Below are 23,161 nucleotides of genomic sequence, written 5' to 3'. Positions count from 1 at the left end.
CTTCAAGAGTAGACCACAGGGAGACTTCTGCTTCACTCCCCCTAAATTTCATCTCACCCTGTCTTGCAGGAGATGCTACGGCATTTAGACAATTGGACTACAGCACCTGAAATAAAGAACTTGCTTTGCTGTGCAGGAAAGAGACAGGGAGTGGTAAGTAGTCCAAACTAGCTTGTACGCAAAGTCAACGAGGGGCACTTTCCCCCCTGGCTCACTGTGTGTGTCCTCAGACTCTTTTTCCGGCCAGCTTTCACATCCTCTGTCTTTCTTTGTCTCTCCGGTTAAGCCTGTCCCAGGCTGTTTGAACCGCTCAAGTGGCTCGTTACGCAGATGCCCGACTCACTTGTTTTCGCCTCGTGCCCCCGCCCGCCACCTCCGCCTTTCCAACTGAAGATTGGTCACTTAATTATCAAGCAGAGCCTCCGTTTCATGGGAAATCAGTTCGAGGAGGAAGCAGCTTGGAAAGGGCTGTATATCTTGGCGGGAAGAGAGAACGCAGCGGGGAGGAGTCATTTATATTAAAAATCACCGCTTCCTGCCCTCCCTGCTCTGTCTATCTCCTCTACTTGTTTTTCCCTCCCCGTCTGTCCTCCCCCCAGAATCTCTGTTCTATCACTCTCGGCGGCAACCCCTCTCTCCATCCTGACTGACTCTGCTGCATCTTTGCTGTCGGGCCTGATTTGTGACGGCGTGTCGCCCGACATGATTGGTGTACCTGTGGGGGGGAGGGTTGCAACTCCTTACCTGGCGTCGCCGGCAGGTGTAAGGAGTGGGGAGAACATGACAGACAGGCAGCGTCGAGAGGGCGGACCATGTTAGACGCTGATGGGGACGATGGGGTGATGACAAAGCTGAGGCATGAGCATGGACAGGTGGCAGTGTGAGGGGGTTGGCTGTCAGCAACAGGAGACATGGGGTAGGGTGGGGTGGGGTGGGGCGGGGCAGGGCGGGGGGGAGGGTTAGTACAGGCATTTCCCCTCATTATAGTCCCTCTGCTGCCAAAGTAAAGCTACCGTGAAAAAAAATTATGATTTAATTAGAGTGCCTGACTGTTTGGCTGCTGGCTTCTGGACAGAGAAAGCGCAAAGTCAGCACATCATGTCAAATGTAGGATTGCACAATTTTTTTAACTCTTACAGCAGGCAAGAATAGCTAGTTTTATCCTCTTCCAGTCCACCAGTATTACTACAACTACAACTACAACTACTGGAACTACTGTATAACTGCTGTATAACTGCACTAAGTAAAAAAAGCACTTTTAAACCACAACATTTTACTACAGGTACAGGTTTTACTACATTTTTACTACAGGTTATTTAGATAGGTAAATCATTTGTATATTTATTATATTTCTTTATTTCTTTTCAATTCAGTCTATGCACTGTATATGCTGCTGTAACAATGCAAATTTCACCAATGTGGGATAAATAAAGACATTCTTCTTCTTCTGTGACTACTACTACCTAATGATAACAATCATCATCAGACACAATGAAAGGTTTTAGCTACTTAGCTTCAATGCAGTCATATGACTCATTGTTTGTAAATTAGGTTTGTCTCTGGCTCCGCACGACTTTTTACGTCTTGTATGTGACTTTAGCGAGAAGTAGTCGTTACCCCCTAAAACCACAGATGAGTTTAGAGAGGCTTACATTTTGTAGAGTTGACTGTAAGTGGCTTAACAGCCCCTGTTTCTGCCCCTTTACAAGACACTAACACACGGTGACTGACGCTGCTTACGTATGATGTACAACGGTAAAAACAAACAAACAAACCCAACAACAACAACAACAAAAAAACAACGTCAGTTTATGAAGCTCGCAGCTTGCGTTGACATGAAGGCGACACAGACATCAGGGGTGATCAAAACGTTTGGCGTAGAACAGACACGGTGACAAGGCAGCAGACACCCGGCGGCATCGCACTCAACATTTCCATGGCACCACATTTGTTCTCGCGGCTGATCCGCACAGACGCGTCAAAGTTGTAGACGTGTCAGATGTCTGCTGGGCGCGCCCCACACACACACACACACACACACACAGACACACACTTACACATGCACATGCACACAAACACACACAGACGTGGAGCTGTGATGGAGACGATCGTGGCTGTGTGAACATCCCCTCCATCTAAATCCTGTGATTTCTGCAACATTTCCGCTTCCCCAGCGTCTGTCTTTTGCAGTTTTTGCGCGCAAAACCAATGAAAGGGCCAATAACGTTGCAGGGAGGGGCATTTGAGGGAACAGAGAAGCTGTGATCTGAGGAGGACGGCTTCGCGATCAAAGGTGGCGAGTGCACGACTGCTCAGCTGCGGGTCGCCGCCGCACTGATCTCAATTCAGATCAAAGTCAATTGGTCCGCGGGCCTCTCTGCCTCTCTCCCTCTTTTGGTGCGGCAGTGTTAACACTCGGCCCTCGGGGTGTGTTATCGGTAATTGGGAGCACCGGGTCAGATGGATGCAGGGGCTTTTTCCCTCCGCAGAGGTAGAGCCGCCGCCGCTGCGTCGTGCGGGAGCGCTAACGCCGCCTGAGGTTGGCGCACCAAGTGACACGGAGCCACGTCGGCGCGTCGTTTATCCCGCCACGCAGCAGATAAAGGACGCCACCTGGAACACACCTTGACTTGCTTACATTCATCAGTTCACGGACCAAGCAGCGGCTTCCTCTGAGGACTGAGAAGCTGAACGTCCTTCTGACCCCCATTAGAAGACGAGAACTTTTTGCCAACAACCCATTTCAAACTGAGTTTCTGTTTGTCTTGTGGTCTTTATTGATGTGTTTTTCTGTACTATTTAATTCACTGTGGACTTCTGTGTCTTCACAAAAGGTCAGAAGTGAAGTGGTAGAATAGAATTGTAATGCTCTCTGACACTGGGGTCATTGCCCGTGGTGTTTTGTTTTGGTGTGATTGCATGTTGGAGGTTGATATAATCGATGCTATATTGGAATTTTTCAGTGGTATTTTTGTCTTACTGATTTGGAAATTTACATTTGAGGTGAGACAGGATGAGAACTGCTTCCTACTCTGCCTGGTGGAGAGGCTCTGTCACACTAAATGGGACTTAACTGGATCAACCGTACCAGTTTCTTGCTAAAGTCTACTGGTTGGCAAGTGTTACATGAATCCCTGACAAGGTGTGCAGGCGTGTGTCAAATGTTGTTTTCAAACAGCTTTTTTGAAAATGAAAATACGTTTTCTGAATGTATAAATAGAATAAATTTAAGCATTAGCGGGAGGAAAGAGATAAACACTGAAGTAGCGGCCTGCCACAGGTTCACTGAAGGAGCAATTATACAGTCAATGAAAGCTGCTCGTACTATTTAATGAAATTAGTTTTGCTTGAGTGCTGTGAAAATGCCGTAAAGAAGCTAATATCAAGAAAACAAACAAAACTGTCTTCATTACCCTCTGAGTGGTGTGAAAGGATGAGGAGGTTGACGCAGGAGGCCCCGGCCCCGGAACCGAAGATGGTGATCCTCTCGGGGTCTCCGCCAAAGTGGCCGATGTTCTCGTTGAGCCAGCGCAGGGCTTGGATCTGGTCCAGAAGGCCATAGTTCCCCTTTGCCGACTGATCACCGGTGCTGAGGAAACCTGGACACGTAAAAGACAAGAGGAGGAGACGTTTTAGACCAGATGGCCAGATTCATTGGGAAAATGTCTCCTGCCGTGACCTGTAAATCAGCTCCTGGCTGAGAGAGAACAGGGAGGACCAGCCTGGTGTGTTTGTGCAACAGCATCCCTCATCAGCCGCCGCTGACAGAAGGCACGCGGAGAAAAGGAAAAAGGACAAGAGGTGAAAATTGCTTTTTCAGCTGGACTCTTTCTGGTGTTTGCCCCATGAAATGGTGCAGAGAGGGTGACCACTGTGCAGTCCATGAAGGAAGTGTGCCCGTCGAAAAAAAATACAGTAGGCGATCTGAAAAATATGACAATTGCTAGGTACTTTGTGTACATTTTGAGGAAAGAATGCTTTTCCATCGGCCCTACAATTGGTTAATGCATATGAATGTTGGGTTACGCCTCCCCTGTACACACACTGCTGTCAGGAGATGAATTATTAGTCTGACACTGATCTGCTCAGTCAAAGGATTTTCTTCCCTTTGATGTTCTGAGGTGCTAGCCTAAGGTCAAATCTCTGTTATTGATCAGTAAATTACAGAGTCCCCCTCGCAGCGTCTCCATAAGACACTTCCTTGCGAGCTCTGTGATCACAGCTCAGCCTCTCTGTCGCAAGCTGACATTTGCATCTGATGATTAGTGCCGGGCACCTTCGATTGTTCCACCAAAGACCTGAATCTTTTCAACTTAAGTGCCCATTAACGAGGAACCTCTCACATCCTAATGGGACTCCTAATGAGAGCTTTATTAAGGTGGGGTGCACAGAAAAGGTCATAGATTAGCTCCTATACAGTGGAGGTTCAACACCTGTAGACAGCAGAATGCTGTCTGTTGAAAGCGCCACTGCTGAGCTTTACTATTTATAGCCACTATGAGCTTTTGCTCCATGGCTGTTGCTCCGCAGACTTGATGAAGGCTCAGTAGAAGTTGGGAGTGTCTAATGTAAAGACAGCAGTCGTGACAGTAACAGCAGGGTTTTTTTTTTAAAAATGTATAATGTAAAATGTAATGTAAATGTATGCATATTATAAAAGCAGCACTAACTAAAAAGATGGTTAAAATTAGGTTCCATAATTTTTCGATTCGGTCCCATATTCTATCTATCTATCTATCTATCTATCTATCTATCTGAACGCATATATATACCTCTGTACATAAGTGCACTGATTAAACCAGGCATGCTGTCTGATGCCCTACTGTAATTAGCAATATAGGAAGCATTTCCAATTATGCTTATAAGGCCATTAATTAAACTTGAAGTGCGGAACATTTTAGTATAAATCAGCATTCTTTATACAGCAATTTCTGTTCAGCACGCCCATACAGAATGCTTGGAAATTACTGCATCTTGTTGGAATTTTAAAGGTTTGATTTAAAGATATGGTGCATTTTTCAACAGTGTTTCCCAGCAGTAAACATCATTGTCTTCTATTCTGTCAGTATTGGGGAAAACAGAATAGAAAAAAACACTCAGGACTGTGCAGACAGGGAAGATAAACATGTTTTCTGTCTGGCTTTGCATTGTTACGTCACTGCTGTCGTTATCTGTTGAATCTCTGGCGACATTAAAACACTGAGGAGAGAGGTCAGAGTCTGGACAGAGCATCTTGGTTACCTGTCACAACCTCAGCCACTGTCACTCCTGCACCTTCACACTGTGTCCAGGGGACTCTAACCAGCTCACCTCCTCCTTTATAATGTGATACATATAAAAAAGCGCCCTCTAAAAAGCCAGAGGAGCTGGTTAAAACGCAGCGATGCAAGATGAAAGCGCGGCTCGGCATGAATAGCCTCTAAAATGGCTGTGGTAAAGAACGGTGGTAGGAGGGCGAGAGACTGAGAGACACAGAGGGAGAGGAAGAGAGAGAGAGAGATAGAGAGAGAGACAGAGAGAGAGAGAGAGAGAGAGAGAGAGGGAAGGAGCTGGAGAGGATAGTGGGTGTTCTGTACGTCCCGGATAGAGGCACAGTGTTTCATCCTCCCTCCAAGACACCGCGCACACGCACGCACGCACACACACAAACGCACACACACACACACACACACACACACACACACACACACACACGCGCGGCACAGGCACGCTGATCAAAGGCTGACACTACAGAGAAGACTGTCTCCATTTCTTCTCTCCTGCTACACACATGCGCGCGCGCGCGCGCGCGGGCACACACACACACACACACACACACACACACACACACACACACACGTGAATGCATCCAACACGGAGCAGTAATGCAAATATCTTCTTCCTCATCTCGTCTTCTCCCATTGGCCGCACACGTGCACGACTCCCCCGCGTGAGACTTCAGAGGACCTTCAGACTTGCGCTGACAGACGCTCGCGCAGCGCAGGTTGACTGCCTACGTGCGTTTGTTGTTTGTGCTCAGGCATCAATGGGCCAGCGCGTCGCTGTCCGCGTCATTATCGCTTGTGCGCGACGGCGTGAATGCTCAGCACGGCGGCTGAACTGCGCCTCGCGCACAATGCAAATTAGGTGTGCGTGTGTCGCGCAGTTCTCCTCGCTGATGGCGGCGCCATCATTGTCGATCAGAGGGAGCGCGCGCTTCGTCCGGAGAAGCGACAGATGTGGGCCGCTCCGAGCCCATAAATAATGCATCAGACACACACACACACACACACACACACACACACACACACACACACACACACACACACACACACACACACACCGAATTGAATTGTAGCCAGCTCTTCTAAAAGGTGAATAAAAGCACCTGCTTGCACAAAGACAACATCAGATCATCAATATATCTTAAAAAACATTGACTATGAAAACTTTACTAGTTAATATGCAATGATAACTTTATAGATCACCCTAAACATTCCTGCTGCGACTCTCCCTGACCTGTCTGCCACTCTGTCTCTGCCTCATTTGTATTTCCTTTTCATCCCAGCCGGTCAAAGCAGGTGTCCGTCCTCCACGGTCGGGGTCTGCTCTGGGTTTCTTCCCACTGGGGAATCTTTTTTCGTCCTGGCACAGACGCTTCATGTCTGATCGGGAGGGATGGCTTGGTTTTGCTTTTGATCGTGTGACAGTTGAGGATCCTGTCACTATGCCTCCAGTTGATCATGTGCCCTGGCTACTTGGGCCAAGGGGATTTCCCTTTTGCCGACTGGTTAGCGTGCATGGCTATTATCTGGGAGTCTGGGGTTCCAAGCCCGCCTGGGCCCTCTTCGCCTTGCCACAATTGAAAAAATCCGCTTTGAAACGCTTTGATTTAGCACCCTGTAAACAGTTGATGATTGACTGATTGAAATGGTAATGTGCGAATTGTTACGATCAAAAAGCCTACGTCACCCTGCGTGTCACCCATCCCGAAGTGGACCTCCGTCACCCTGTCGGCTCCATATTGTATGATCAGAGAAGAGTAGGAGAAACCGCTTTGGATGCAGGACAATAGGAAAATCCCAAAAAATGATCAGCGTGATTGCACAATTTTGTATTCTGTGTGTTTATTGATGACTCGTTATCAAGTCTCTCAAATTAAAAGCATTGAACTGGCGACTGCAGTTACTTGAGGAGTGGCCTTTTAATTATTCACTGTCCAAACTGAAAACTCATTAGGCATCTTTACAGACGTCAGGGGAACAACCTCATAAAACAGTGTGGAGTTCATAATGTCGTTTGCTTTTATAAATTTTAGAATTTACATATGAAAAGGCAGACTTTTCATTATTAAAACTTACCTCAAGATTTGTATTCTTTCTCTTTTCAACTATTAACATATCTAGCTTGTTTGTTTATCATTAGCTTTTAGTATTGTTATATTTTTTTTTTATCATTTTTTAAATTCTACCGTCTGCCTTTAATTTTCTACTATTAATCATTTTGACTACTTGCCAATATTACATTTTATGCCTTCATTTTGTCTCACTTCGGGTGTTTCCTCAGTTCAGTTGGACCTTTTTATTGTATGTTCTGCATTTGAACAGTCTGAGATTTCTTCTATTTTGAAGCAGTTATAATTTCAGAAAATGATGATCTAACACAAGGCAACTTTAGCAGACTCAACTGTGCAGGCTCCTTTAAATGCCGCCACTCATTTGCTTCTGTTTAGAGCAATCTAGGTTCAAACTGTGTGCATTTATGTAGAAATGTAATTGAGTTTTGATCTCTTTTCGTGCTGCGCATTGTCGCACTGCACTCGCTGCGCAGCAAATCAACAGGGAGACAGAGCAACAGCAGGGAGAGGGGAAGATGGTGTGTTTGCGTGGAAGATAGTGTGTGTTTGTGTGAGTGTAGACACTCGAAAACCAGGCCAGCTCCCAGCAGAGCATAGCCATGTGCATACAAGTGCTTCCCAGAGTCTCAATCTGGACATGCAGGTTCATGTGTGTGTGTGTGTGTGTGCGTGTGTGTGTGTTGAGCACCGCAGAGCCTGATTGTTATTCTTTTTGTCACAAGGCGGTCCAAATGTGTCAGAGGGATGCGGGGAAACGTGCGCTCAGACACACACAGCGAGGCGATGACAGAACAGAAGGATGAGAGTGGATGAGAGAGGCAGAATGACTCACAAAGGTACCGACGCTGAGAGGAAGTAAGATCCTGGCCATCTCTGTGCACATGGAGAGTGCACTGTGCGATTCCAAAAAAAAAAAAAAAGGGCGTCTCTCTCTCTCCTCTTCCTTTAACTAGAGTCTTAACAGAGTGTTGGTGTGCGACTATCGATCAGATTTTGTTGCCCTGTGAACACTTTTACAGCCTGGAGGAACAACGGCTCACTGGCCAGATCAACCTCACATCATCACAAGCCTTTGTGTGTGTGTGTGTGTGTGTGTGTGTATGTGTGTGCGCGTGTGTGTGTGAGCTTCCCTCTGATGTCTCCCTGTTTTTTTGTGTTTCCCTCATCCTCCTCAGCCTCCCCCTGTTTATCCATCACTGGGCTCCCTTTGGATATACTGTCCCTGAGGGGAGCCCCTCTCCCCAGTCAGCGGGTAATGGCGGGTGAAATGGGGGTACCGTGGGCCAGAGCTGACACCACGTATGGCGTAGTGTGTGTGTGTGTGTGTGTGTGTGTGTGTGTGTGGGTGTGTGGATGTCTGGGTAGCACTCAGACAAAGCTGCAGTAATTGTTTAAATTCGTTTAGGGAAGCGAAACCAAGTGGAAAAAGATAGAAAACCCCTCATGGATGTGATCGCTGTATGTGTGTGTTATATGCGGCACAAGCGGAAACTTACATAAACGAGGTTGCTGTGAAAACACCCCCTGATTCAGAGGAACACAACTGAAGATGTGTGCCGAAATTGACATCTGATCCCACTCTAAAGAATCTCCCATGCCACTCTTAACATCAAGGCAAACATCATGTGAGTCCACACCATCTTTGGCATAATGGACAGTTTTTAACATCACGTCCCACGTTTTAATGATCCCGTGTGTTGATGAATAATTTCAAAATTTACTGTTTGTTTTATTTACTTCAGTTTTGTGTATTCAATGAGTTGTTATTACAAAAGAAAAAAAAATGAACTAAAAACAAAGGTGAAGATTTGTACAGTAATAATAATAAATGTAATAATAATAATAATAATAATAATGTATATATATATATACACACATATATATATATACATACATATATATATATATAATAAACAACACACCAATCAGGAGATCTTCATTATATTGGTGTAAAAAGGTGAGTGATGAATCTAAAGAAGCCTACAGCAATATTTGACCGCAGTTCTCTTATTTTTACGCTACACATCTGTGAATTCAGGCTACTATTTTGTGATTTAATTAAAAAAATGAGGAAATGGGAATGGAGGAGAGCAAATTATTGACATGCAGTTCCTGACAATGAATCGAACCTATTCACTTATGCATGGTTTGCTTGACCCACAACCAATTTGGAGGAACAAAGAGCAACAACCAGCTGGAGCTGCCCTCGACAAGATAGATAGGATTGGTTAGGATGGATTTAGTCCCGCAAAGCATGTTGTGACTGGAGTCGACGCAAGTCGCCATGAATATGAATTCAAACCCAAATTGAATTATGCCATGCATGTCTGTCGAACCCCACAGTAAATTACGTTCAATGAGCCATGAGGTGAAGGAGATAAAAAGGAAGAGAGGCAGAGGGCCTGAGAAGGTGGGACACAGGAGCTAATGAACCCCAGGACTGCCGTCCATGGACCCTCAAGCAGTGGCTGCTGCTGTGCAGTGGTTGGATTTTTCTGAGCAAAGCAAACAATGGCAAAAAAATTAATAAATCAAACAAATAAACAGATAAACACTAGCTGTGTACTCACAAGTGTCTCCAAATGCGCATTTCTACACTAAAGCTTTAAAGCCTCATTTAAAGCCTCATGTTATTTTATATTAAATCTAAATGTTTGTGGATCTGTGAACGTGAATGTGTGTGTGTGTGTGTGTGTGTGTGTGTGTGTGTGTGTGTGTGTGTGTGTGTGTGTGTGTGTGTGTGTGTGTGTGTGTGCGCGTGTGTGTGAAAGTATCTCTGGGGCTAAAAGAAGGCCTCTACTATTCCACTACGTGCTGGCAAAATGCTGCAATACTTCAAACGGAGCCTGTGCTGGGTTGGCCTAGATACTGCAGCTCCTCAACGAGCAGCACTTGCTTTGCATGGCGCCGGATACAACCAGAATGCCACATCGGAACTTGGTTCCTCTATTTATCTAGGAATAATTTATACTTTGGCTTTATTTTGAGTTGACGGGTTGTTTTCGTGTGAGGAACTTTTAAAAAGATGATCCCATTATCCAGTTTTTAAATGAATGATAGAGATGGTTTGTAATGAACTGGGTCCTGGGTAAACAGAAGGCCTCAGCCCTACAAGTTTCAAGGCAGACATGTCTGATTAAAGGGGCCGCCAACTTGGATTTTTTTTTTTTTCCAATTTGCTGGGCCCTTGATTCAGCTGCTGACCTTCGCCTCACCTCTCAGGGTCAGGACTCACACTGGGGGAGTGTCTACACGGCAAAGCTCCAAGCTCTCCTGAATGACTGATGACAGACCTACAACACTGCTAATTCTCAACCAAAGAATCAAAAGCAAAATAACATTACAGGGGAGGATGCCTAATGTTTTCCTCTTTCCAGGGCAGCGCAATTAAAATATGCAAATGGCACGATAAAATGTGATGGTGACAACATCAGCGCAGTCGAATGTCTTCAGTCTTGGAATATTGCTGTCGGAGAAACACATGTGTGAGTGTGTGTGTGTGTGTGTGTGTGTGTGTGTGTGTGTGTAAATCTCGAGCTTCATTTTGAGGAGATTAGCAGTCTGACTTTTGCCTGACAAGAGGATGGAGGGAAACTCTTCACTTCACTGAGCAGTCATCCTCTCCAACTGTTCATCACACACACAAGTGTCTGCTGGGTTGTGTCGCACGCAAGCACGCACACACACACACACACACACACATGAGTTGCTTATAATGAACTACTGAAATCTTATCTATGATAGGGACAATGTTTGGAATGTGCTCTATTCATTAAAATACACGCACAACAACAACAACAACAACAACAACAACAACAACAGTAACAACGATGTCAACTAAATTTTTGTAGCAGTGAAATGGCATAAAAAAAATAAATCTGGACCATAAATAATTTAACTCTTTATATGGTGACTAACAATAAACTCATGAAAGCGTATTCCATGATAATGTATTGAAGACAGCTAACGTCATAAACTTTGTGACAAATGAAAATTGTTCCTTTAACTGTATATGTGTACTTTATATCAACATTGAAAGGACAAAGTATCTAACAAGTATCTAACAATATGAGTTTAATTTTGGTCTTTCAGACACAACAGTACACAACTGAGACGGTGTCTGCTCACCTTTTATGTTCATGTTCTACATAAATTACTTTGTTGCCTCTGAGCCAAATCAACACCTAATGAAATTTTCTGATGACAATGTTTGACTGCTGGCAAAATGAAAAACAAATCCCTTTGCGGATTGGGGGGAGGCACAGCAACTTCAGATTAATACAAATGAGACTGTAGAATTTTGCGAGACACTGGATCAGCCTGCAACCTTTCAAGGTCACATCTATAAGCAGGAATACAAAGATGACCAGTGTCACGACTGAGAGTGGTTAGTGTCTGTAAAAACATTATGTTCTTTATTCCAAAGCGCCACTGTCATACACACCTACGGTCAATTTAGAGTTCCCAATTCACCTCACATGCATGTTTTTGGATTGTGGAAGGCAGCCAGGAAGAACCTGGAGAGAAACAGCCAGAACGTGCAAACTCCACACAGATTGAACACTACTGCATCACCGTGTCACCTGCATCCCAGGTTGTTTCTGTAAATCAAAGAGGAGGCGAGATCGTGGGGACAGCTGATCCACCCTACTGAACGGGCAACAATCCGACAGGTTGTAAACAGGGTTTGTGGTTTGCTGATAAACTCAAGTAGGAGGTACAACTTTCCCTTGAGAAAACACGACAGGCGTGTGGGTGTGTGCAACAGAATGTACATGCAACCTAAAATATGATGGATCATAATTATGGTATAAGTGATGGGTTTACGTTCTTGTGTGTGGATGAGTGTTGCGTTGTGTCTTTATACAGCCCAGTCGCTGTATTGCACTATGAGCATAAATATTATATTGTCTCCCTTCTCTTAAAGAGGTCGATATTATATCCAATAACAGTATTGTAAGAATGCGTCAATTTGAAGCAGCCAAACACATATCTTTTGCAAATAGATTGTCTAATATCAAGATAATATATGTTAGTTGAGATATCCTTTAAATGTACAGGAAGGAATAAGAAGATCCAGTAATATCCTTTATGGCAAATGAATGTTTAAGGGCACATGCGTGACAGAGTCAAAGGTATTCAAAAGCTACTACAATCAACTTATTCAGAATGTAACAGGAGCAAAACAACGGCACTAACAGCTTTATTCTCTCTCAGCCGCGCTCCTGTCTGCACTCTACGCACCATCACATCCAAATGGGAAAACAACAACAACAACAACAGCAACTTTGCTCCCCTGTGCAAAGCCAGATAACACTGTTTTTGTCAGTGCTGTGATTTGCGCCTGGGTGTTCTGTCATATCGCTCATTGTTCCGAATGCACGGTGGTAATGCCCTGAATGAAATGACTCTAAAAGAGGAGGAAGGTGCAGACGCTCCTCTCCAGCATGAGATTTATCTGTCCTGTGGGGTGAACCCAGCCGGTGAAATCGCTAACATTTGGCTGCTTCGAACAACAGCTCCCCGGATCATCGGCAGTGCATGTGTGTGTGTGTGTGTGTGTGTGTGTGTGTGTGTGTAAGAGAGAGAAAAAACAAAGACAGACCAACCTGGGACTCCCCTGTTGCAACTTGAACTACTTCCTGTAGTGCGCACCAATTGAGATAAGTGTCCAATTATTTTTTAATTAATGATTTAGCAATTTAATAGCACCCAGTTGAACAATTATGATCGGAACAACTGACCCTGTAATACATATGTGTACATTAGAAATTAAAAGCAAAATAGTTTTCAAATCAAAAGGCCTGGCTTGCATTTAAATCCAGTATTTTAGGTTCATAGCATACTGTGTACTGTAATAGCTATGCTGTTCATGGACATTGCAGGCTATGCACAATAGAGCTGTCTGTATCCCAGAGTATGAGAAAGTTATACATGTCAAAACAACCCACTTATCACTGTAGCTGGCTGGTTAATGGAGAGGGAAGAACTGGCCAGCAGAAAAATTCAAGGAGAAATGAATGAAGTTACTTGACTCTTCAAACACACAAAGCTGCACTATGTGTCTGGTGAGGAGGCACAATGAGAGAGAAGCTGCCTGGCAGCAGTACAGAGTGTATTGTGATGGGCCAGTCTTCATCAGTTTCTACAATGTTGCACCGCTCTCTCAGTTATCTGGCATCCAGTTTTGTGCCTTCACTTCAATTCAGTGAAATGGACCTCATGCAGTTCTGGAGCTTTGTGCAGGCGCCAGCGCTCAACAACACCACTGTGTGTCAAAGCACGTCTGAAATAGATTGTTATCAAAAGTAACCGGGCTGGATTTCACCATCTATTTTCACTCACTGCGCACTGCCTTTTTTAATAGTATAAATAAGTCATAGTAGTAAGCATTGCTAGTGAAAGACTGAATACTAAATAGTAAAAGTTAATGAGAGCACGGGCATTTAAAAGTGGACGAGCAGTACAATAAGCACTGTCTGTTGCTATGCTATAGTTTCTAGACGTGAAAATTCTATCAATCTAGGTTATAATATACATACAACATATAATAAACATTACATAAACAGCAATATATAATATGTTGTTATTTTAAATTCATAATAACTATGAAATATGTGTTTTATGAAATTGTGGAGTGACGGTCAGAAATGTGGAAAATGCAAATTGACTCTTGCTTTTAGTGTAAAAAGGGATTAAAGCATCAAATAAACAGTTCCCAGTGAAATGAGATGATGACGAAGACTGAGGAGCAGGAGCAGACCTATATCCCTATATGAATTTCAGTGGCCTTCAGTTTTGTCAGTAGGTACAACAGGAAAGACTTGGTGCAGACGGTGCTTTTGGGAGCCAGATAATATCTCTGAAAGGCTTCACCTTCACGTGCATGCTCCTCTGCCTCCCATAATCTTATTGGATATGCTTGATAGGTCAGCAGCAAACAGGGGCTTAAGCTCAGCCTTTGAACTGGGAGAGCTAACCTTGTAAGGCAGCTGGATCTGTCAGATTTCAATGTGGAAATCTCATATCCAATCCATAACGCCTCCAAGAGAAAATATTTTCCATCAGTCTCAATTTGCAATGGATTGCGTAACCAATCAGCTCCCATTACAGACAAAGAGGCACGAGGTACGCGAGGGGTTAGACAGTGACCTAAGCAAGAAGATGGCGAATCATTTGGCGTAAATTTCACACCTCACAACCAATGGAAAACCAGCAGCTGGCAAAAAGAAGCATCAACAAACTGATGAATGTGACTACAGTATATATATACATATGTATATGTGTGTGTGTGTGTGTATATGTCAAATAAGGGTTCTCGATCAGATGGATACATGAGATATTTTTTTCTTTGCAGTCTTGCAGGTGAAAATTAGAGCCAGAAAATGTACAGACCCACTGACATTAAAGATTCAGTCCAAATCCAGTGAGTGATTCAGGTCTCATAAATGTAATGTAAATGCAAGGAAACCTGAAACCTTTCAGTGGAACATTCCCTTTCACACCACATTTAATGGTTCCTTTGCTACACTGGAGACCACAAAACACTCACCAAACATCAGGCGCTGGTCTTTAAGTTTAGCAGACCAGAAAGGAACTGAATTAACAAGAAAAAGGAGGGGGGAAAAAAGGAACGCATACTTCCAGATTCCATTCTGCTGCACTTGTGGTTTTGGCAATTATTTACATTTGGGCACAGAGCGGAGGGATTAAATCTTCTGACCCATGCAAAGTCACACTTTGGGCGATCGGTTATTTTGCCAGTCAATATTGGCTTTGACGTTGCTCCTGCTGGACTTGCATATGAAGGAAGTGAATACGCATCATCTTTTTTTATTTTTTCCTCCCGTGCTGCCAAGGAAATGGCCCTGCTTTGAACGTACATTGACACTGGGCCAATGTGCAGTTTCCCCCTGCAAGGATACTTCTCGCATCCGGGCTGGGACGAGTTTGTTTTTAAAAACCCAGCAGGCTGTGACTTGCCGGGAAAATACAAGAGTGGGAAGCTCATGATTCTTCTGTTTTTCCCCCCGCGTCCTCCTCCTATTCCCACAATCTCTTTTACCTCCACCGCCTCATAGCTCCAACCTAAACCATCCGTCTCCTAGGCCTGCTGCAGTCTATCACCTTGCCGCAGTGTGTGGCTATTAGACTTATCTTAGCCAGAGTTGCTCCTAATTTGGCAGCCTCAGAGCAGTGGGTGCAGTGTGTTGAAAGTTATCAGAGTGGGGCCAGTTCCCTATTTGGCAGGCAGAGGGGCCAGTAACCACCAATGTCTGTCTGCCAGGTTGATTAATAAGTAGTGGCACAGTTCTAACAGGCTAGGCTGCTACATTAATGGCAGACTCTCTCTCTCTCTCTCTCTCTCTCTCGCTCTCTCTCTGCCACACACATGCGCACGTGCACGCACGCACGCACACACATACACACAGAAAAAGATGTGTTTACTTGCAAAACTGCCTTCCTTCCTCGTCTTTGCTTTTAGCAAAGATACTCAAATGCTAAGAAGTGGTGCAGCACAATACAGGCTGACTGACAACACAGGCCAGGAACAATGAGCTTTAAATTAGTATCAATACGAGACAAAACGCACACACACACACACACACACACACACACACACACTAAAACAGCTTCCTTCCCGTCACTTTCAGTGCATCTTTTCTCTTAGGTTGAAACACTGACTGTATATAAAGGTGGACATCATGACGTTATCCACTGGCTTGCGAATACCTGTTTTGCAGTGTAGATTGTTTTCACAATCAAAGTTATCCCTCTCAGCCAGACCTCAAGGTACAATAAAACTTACTTCGCCTTTTAACAACTGGCTTTTGTGTTACTTCCATTTCCCTCGCGAGCCGGGTCGTAACGGTTTGTTATTTAAGCAGATGATTCCATATTTGGATGTGTGGCTGCCACAGAAGGTGAGCAATAATTGGAGCGTCAGTGCAGCATGTGTCCAAATCGGACACAAAACCGATTTAGGCGAAATGAATCAATTCGTAAAGTAAAGTATTTCGTGCTCTTCTCTGTATTTACAGTCAGTCTTTTCTAAACTTTAAGCAACAGTTTTTGGCGACCCCTGTTGGTCAAATGATAGAATGTAGTTTTTTTTTTTCTTTTTTTTTTTTTTGCACGTTGGCCTTCTTTTTGAAACCAGATGCTCTGTCCATCTTTGTATCCAGTCAGTGGGTTGAGAGGGCCGACCGCCACAACTGAGGACTTCCTGCTTGTGTTGCCATCAGTAACCGCCGACACGACTCGGGCGCGGAACGCAGCATTTAACGTCAGATGTGATGCAGACAGATAGGAGCGTAATAAAGCTCTTGAGAGCTAATAGTTTGCGTCTCCTTCGCTCTCTCGCTCTCCGGCCCTCAGACGGCGTCGGCTCCCTTGTTCATCTGTCTGTCGTTTTTCTTTTGTTCATCAGTCACGAGCGGCGGGCCGAAGCGCCGCAGGATGAATGATACTTGAGGGCTTGAATGACGCGGTCCGATGCCACTCGGGGTGGGGGGGGGTGGTGGGATCACAGGTCAGACAAAGTCAACATATTGGTAAATGATGCGTGACCGCCGAGCAGCAGAGCATCCATCCTTGCGACGACACCCTCGCCGCGTCCGTGTTCCTTTTGCCATTTGTAACCCTAGTCTGGAATGATGAGAAATTGAAGCCACCCCCCACCCCCACCACACAACTCAGAAGACAAGGAGGCACTCATCGACTTTTAATTCTGAAGCAAGCAGATTTCAAACCCATCCCTCGAGGATACCAGCACAAGAGAAAAGCATTTTGAAGTTGGAAAGTTGTAACGCTTAGACACACTCGGCAAAGTAAACAAGCGAGTGACTAATTAATGAGCGACATGCTATATAGATGTGAGCAAATAAATAAATAAACAGACACATTGATGTGGTAATAAATTATAAAAGGTGTTGCACAAATAAATATGGGACTTTAACGCGGCCTCTCTGGTAAGCTCATTAAACATGAAGTTCCACGTAATGGTACAAGGAGCAACGATGGTGTTGTTTCATAAGAATCACATGAAACTGTTTAAATTGAACTCTTTTCTCTTTGTGTGCAGTGTAACCTGCATGGGAGAACTGTTTGGATGCAGCTGTTAGTCTATGAAAGAATGCAAACACACCATTTGAAGGGGACTATTTTCAGCAGTGGAACACTGAGTCCATAAGAAGAGCAGAATCACCCACTCCATAAAAAAAATAAACAAAACCAAATACAGACAAAGACACTTTGATGAAAAATGAATTGTCACTCTGGCGTTAAATTAATTGCTGTTAACCAATTGCGCCGAATCAAAGTTGCTCCCTGTGAACTCCCAGCGCCTTTTGTTGACAAAATAAAAAGATGTTTCGGAGAGCAGCAGCCAGATGCTCCCTAATGTTTCTTTCTCTTTCTGCCCTGCACCTCTCATCTGCTGCTCCCGATGCAGCAGCTGGAGGCCCCCGTTTCTCCCTCCTTCCCCTCTGAGAGCTCCAGTTCGTTTGGCAGTGTGTGTGTGTGTGTGTGTGTGTGTGTGTGTGTGTGTGTGTGTGTGTGTGTGTGTGTACACAAATCATGATATTATCACAAGCTACAGGTGGAAGCACATGTGGCTCTCTATCAAGGTGTTTGCTCAGGGGAGAGCGAAACACAGGCGGCACAAAAGCGGTCTCACTACGTGGGCGCACCAATTTCTTCTTCTTCTTCTTCTCCTTCTTCTTCTTCTTCTTCTTCTCCGTGTCACCCGAGACGTGTCGCCCCTCGCACAAGCGCAAACCTCCGCTGTTTACTCAGCCCTTCCGCCGGCTTGTGTGACAGAGAGCAGCCGTTTGACATTGGCTCCCCGCACTTCCCCTCCACGATGGATGAGTCACGTCGGCTCATCGTGAGCAAGCGCAGCGTTGCCTGGCAACTGGCCAAAAGTGGTACGTCGCCGCGGTCGCCGAGACGGACGCCGTCCTGTCACTAATTGTCTTCTCATTCATTACCGTCTTTTGATTCCATCACTGCTCTAATCAGATTTCACCACCTAACCTGCTACTTTCTTAACCCCTCCTCATCACCCTTGTTATTACCCTTCCTCTGTCTTTCCTTCCCGTTTGTTTGTTTTGCCTTCCCGTCTTTTGCGTTAATTTCATGTTGTTGTGTTCTTTCTTTTATTCTCATTTTCTTTTCCTTTCGTTCAGTCTGTTTCATCTGGTTCTTTTTGCATGTTTTTTCCATTAATTTTCTTTTTCTGTTTCTCTCCTCTCTCTTTGATTGAGCCTTCAATCGAAAGATCAATCCAAACACGTGTTGAATGTTTGCTGACGTAAAGAATTTTGCCATCAATTTCTAATTTAAAATTAAAATCTTCTGTGTTCCTTCCCAACATTCCCTGGCTTTCCCGCCACTCCCCTTTCACGCTACCACTCCCCCCACCCCCGCCTCTCTTTGGTACTGTCGACACGTAACAAACTTGACTCTCGGGACAGTGTTCATGCTGAGGCAAGCACTTCGCCACATCCCTCATGAATATGCAACACAGACTCCAGGTGCAACGCCGGGAGAGAGTCGGAGGGGGGAAAAAAGAGAGTATAGGGCAGATGGGGAGGGTAAACTGATACAGGGGGGTAATACAGAGACGGCGATTTAACGAGGGGGTTTGGATTGCACGCGTGGACGATGTGCGGCGGCCGGAGAGAGATGAGCGCGGAGAGTAAACACTTGACGAGGACAGAGGAGTGACAAGAGGAGAGTCGAAGGCTGAGAGAGATGGAGTGGACAGGAGTCAAAGCTATTAACCTGCAGGCCTGCTGCTGACGTTAATGTGTGTGTGTGTGTGTGTGTGTGTGTGTGTGCGTGCGCGAGCGAGTGCGGTTGGCAAGTGGATGGAGACACAGTCACATCCTGCAGGCCCGGCCAGCTCGACGCGCTGTCAACCTCACCCCTCCAACCAAGACGAATGGCCGGCGGTGCTGCTAATCATGCGCTCCACTGGACGGGACACATGCACCTGAGGTCAGCGGACACGCGGCTCCAGCAGGTACCGTCACAGCCAGAGGCCCACCACGCGCCATTCTTTAGCATATCACGCCGCTGTGGGCACTGATGCACCGGGACAGGACTGTAGTCGTGGCTGCGGGAAGCTGCATGCTATTTACAGTGCCGTCAACTACAGTATGTGCGCCCGCAGCGGTGTCCGCTCCCTGGTGTGGAAAATAAATACTAGAAAACTTTTCAAATTGCAGTGAATGCAGTGAGTGGAAAAATATTGACTTTTAGTTCTGTATTTTTATTTTTAAATTTCATGTATGCAACTCCAACTGTATGCAATCCAATACTATTGTGGCAAATAAGAAAAAAATGTGTTGCCATCCAATTTCTGGGTCACATAAACGTGAGAACTTGTGACAGGGTTCTTGTTGAGGAGGCTGAAGTGGATTCTTTGGCTAAAATTACATTTAACTTTGAGTCAAATTTGACAACCACATATTTTACATTTGGATGACACATGAGCAGTATTAAAAAAATGATTACAAAAAATAACATACTATAAAATTCATTTTAGATTTAACTATTGCACTGTGTGTCCCACGACACCAAATTCAGTGAATTAATGTTTCCTAACTCTTGTTAATGTCTCTAGATGGTGACTGAGATAGTTACACCCCAGCCTTCCGAGACCCATTGTGATTGTGGCGACTTGTTTCCCCCCACTTCTTTCTCTCGATAAAGCGTCAGTTTTAGTTCTAGAAGGCTGTAAACACACTGATAAATATAGTATTTCCTAAAAATCTATACTATCGTTTTGATAAATCTCCTTCTGGCTCCTCAAAAAGACCTAAAATGGACATGACATGGGACCCTTAAACATATTTTTATGAGTGTGATTATCGTGCCTGCTGCTGTAAAGAAAGGAGCATATGAGACATGAAAATGAAAAATGAGAAAGTTGTCCCAAGTTATAGCTGCTTCCTGTAATATGTCCAGCATTAGGTCCAGCCAAAGAAGACTGAATGCGCACAGTTGGACAAAATGTGCCTGCTGTTCTACAAATTCACTCATTCACACTTACACACACTCCCCCGCAACCACAGAATAACACCAGAGTGCCTTGTGAATGTGTCTGTTCAGGGAGCTTTTAGGAAAGGCTATTTTTCCTTCTCCTCCTTCCGCTGAGCTGCACAGACGAAAGACTCAACGCCCCTCAATCCGTCTCTTATTTCAACATGTCAGAGCTCGCAGTTATTAGTCCGCTAATTGCCTCTCTGAATCCCTCATTTACCAGCAGAATCCAATCACCCTCTGATTATAATGAGAAAATTATGATAGACCGCATTAAAGATAGGATTGGGATTGATTGGTCTGCAACTAGACCGCAGGCGAGTGAGGATGTGAAGCAGAGGAGGGGACAGAAGCTGAAGCGTGGGCACTGCGTTTTTGGAAATAAGAGGGATCTGAAAACGGACAAAAAAACAAAAAACAAAAAAAAGCAATAAATATCAAAGTTTTTCAATAATGCCACAGTGTTTAAAAGTTATTTGATAAAAAGGAACCTGTCAGAATGTTTGCCGAGCCTGCACTGAGCGGTAGCACGCTGATTATGATGATTTAATGACACCTTGTAGTTAAAAATAAAGCCCATTCACATAGGGCCCAGTGTGATTCTTCCCCTCGCCAATGGCAAGGCTTACGCATTGATTATGTTCACAAAGAGCAATTTAATTTGAACATGCACAAACACACACGGCACAAGAGAAGCGCTCTGCATGATTTTATCTGTCTGTTTCAGGCGGGTGACACTGCTGCAGGTGAAATACACCCATGCAGCGCCAGTGCCTGCAGTGTCCGAGGTCACACATTTCACATTTGGTGATGAAATGTTCCACTCTGTTAATATTAGAGCCTAAGAGTGTGTGTGGTTGTGTGTGTGTGTGTGTGTGTGTGTGTGTGTGTGTGTGTGTGTGTTGTCTGTACATGAAATGGTAATTGGCCACTACATTTGGTGGAGAGAGAGAAGACGATTAAGGTTCGCAGTAGCCACTTGGAGGAAATTTATAATCCTATAAAGGTGGAAGATGGGAAGTTCGTACACTTCTGGACTAAACACGCAAGATTCTGACTGCGTAAGTCCAGAAAGTATGAAAAAAACCCCAACCATTACCATAGTTCGACTATTTTAGTCAGTTTTTGTGTTGTTTTTGTGTTTTGTCGTTGTAGCGTGGGCCTTATGATCTATCTACAAAACACAGTTAAAATATTCAGAGAAGAGTCCGATGGGACAAAATTATAGCATAAGCAACAGTGCTCTGAACAGCTCCTCAGTTAGATAAGCTAAATGATTGCAACATCATTGGTACTGTAAGTTGACTTTCCACACTTTCCACAACACATTTTGTGCCCCAATTCAAAAGAGACAAGAAACACCTCAGTGCACCGACTTTGCAGCAAAGGAAGTTGTTTCGATTCATCCTGTTTCCTTAAATTTCCCAATGTGATCTTCTTATCTCGCATTAAAACGCATAATGGAAATGCAATATATGAGACACAATGTAGAGTGAATACAGGACAAACTGTGGAAGGTGGTGCTGGTGGTGAGACTAGAGTGAAAGAAACAATACAATGTGTTTTCATGAGGCAAATACTGCTTGTGTGTACCTTTTCTTCGACGGTGCAGATGACATAATGAGCTGCAACCTCGATCCCAACCAGCTGCTGATAGTGACCAACCTCTACATCCTTTTACTTTCTCCTCTATTTCACAACCTCAGCATCCAATCTCCAATAAACAACAAACAAACAAAAACAAAACAGTGATATGCCCAGCAAAGGCGAGGAGAAGATGGGCTCCAACTGAAACAGCGGCATCATATTTAGTAGGTGCGAAAGGACGACATGGCAATATTGTGGAGATGGGATGGGCAGTGAAGGTAGGCATGCTAGTTTCTCACTCCAACCAAAAGGCTCCCTGCTCTCAAGGTTTTTCTGGCAGGGCAAACACGGTGTCTGCGGAGAGGAAGATAAGAGCTTAAAAAATAAATCACGATTCCATTACACAATTTCCCTCACAGACCGGAACTGGAGGTGGTGTGTTTGTGTGGGAGAGAGTGGGAGAAAAAGAGATGAGAGCATTAAGCCACCCTAATACAATTGTTTCCTTTGGGGAGTTTGCACCGATACAAAGTACATCCACATTTCCATTAGCGCATAAGCAGGATTAGGTGATGTGGGGTTGGTTATGCCCGTGCAGATAAGATGACTTGACTGGCATGTTTCATTGGATTACACTGTGTCAACCTTGTTTCAACACTGCTGCTGCTGCTGCTTTAAAAACTGCAATGCACATGGTGAAGATTCCAATTAAACATTGTGTTCAATCACGCAATCCAACTGGATCACTACGATTCTTTTTTCCAAGTCTTATAAACTCACACAATCATCTCTGAAACGTCCAATGGGAACCATTTTCAGACTTCCTGCTCCTGTGTGACCGATCGAGAGTCCTTCATACATATTGAAAACCAAAGAGGAAGAGCAAATAAAAGGGAACACAAGCCCGTAAACAACGGCAGTGGCTAAAGAGATTATTGTTGATGTTGCGATAATGACCGTTATCAGAAAAAGAGCAAGCGCTAGTTTGTCACGGGTGGAAAACATAATAAATCTGCACCATGCGGCGCAATTTAGAGTTCCTGTTCCAAACAATGATAAATTCTTTCCATTTTCTGACCACACAATGACCTCCATGAACAACTATACAACGCATGACCTTACTGGTAATAATGTCAGATGGCAAATTTGCTCAAGCTGCTTCGGTTTTTCATCCGCACGATGATTAAG

General features: G+C 44.5%; 1 protein-coding gene across 3 annotated transcripts in view; it reads right to left on the bottom strand.

Annotated features, from left to right (window-relative positions):
* The window catches only part of nlgn2a (neuroligin 2a), a 165,510-nt gene that overhangs the window by 9,574 nt on the left and 132,775 nt on the right, over positions 1-23,161 (bottom strand). For all 3 annotated transcript variants that reach the window (XM_076034040.1, XM_076034038.1, XM_076034041.1), the window contains one exon: positions 3,414-3,599. In XM_076034040.1, the coding sequence (XP_075890155.1) occupies positions 3,414-3,599 (186 nt within the window). The remainder of the gene's footprint in view (positions 1-3,413; positions 3,600-23,161) is intronic.

Source organism: Nelusetta ayraudi, unplaced genomic scaffold, assembly GCF_046127955.1.
Source record: "Nelusetta ayraudi isolate G7.1 ecotype Tasmania unplaced genomic scaffold, CSIRO-AGI_Nayr_v1 ptg000042l, whole genome shotgun sequence".
Taxonomy (NCBI): domain Eukaryota; kingdom Metazoa; phylum Chordata; class Actinopteri; order Tetraodontiformes; family Monacanthidae; genus Nelusetta; species Nelusetta ayraudi.
Note: the sequence above shows the minus strand (reverse complement) of the source record. Positions and strands in the feature narration are given on the sequence as shown.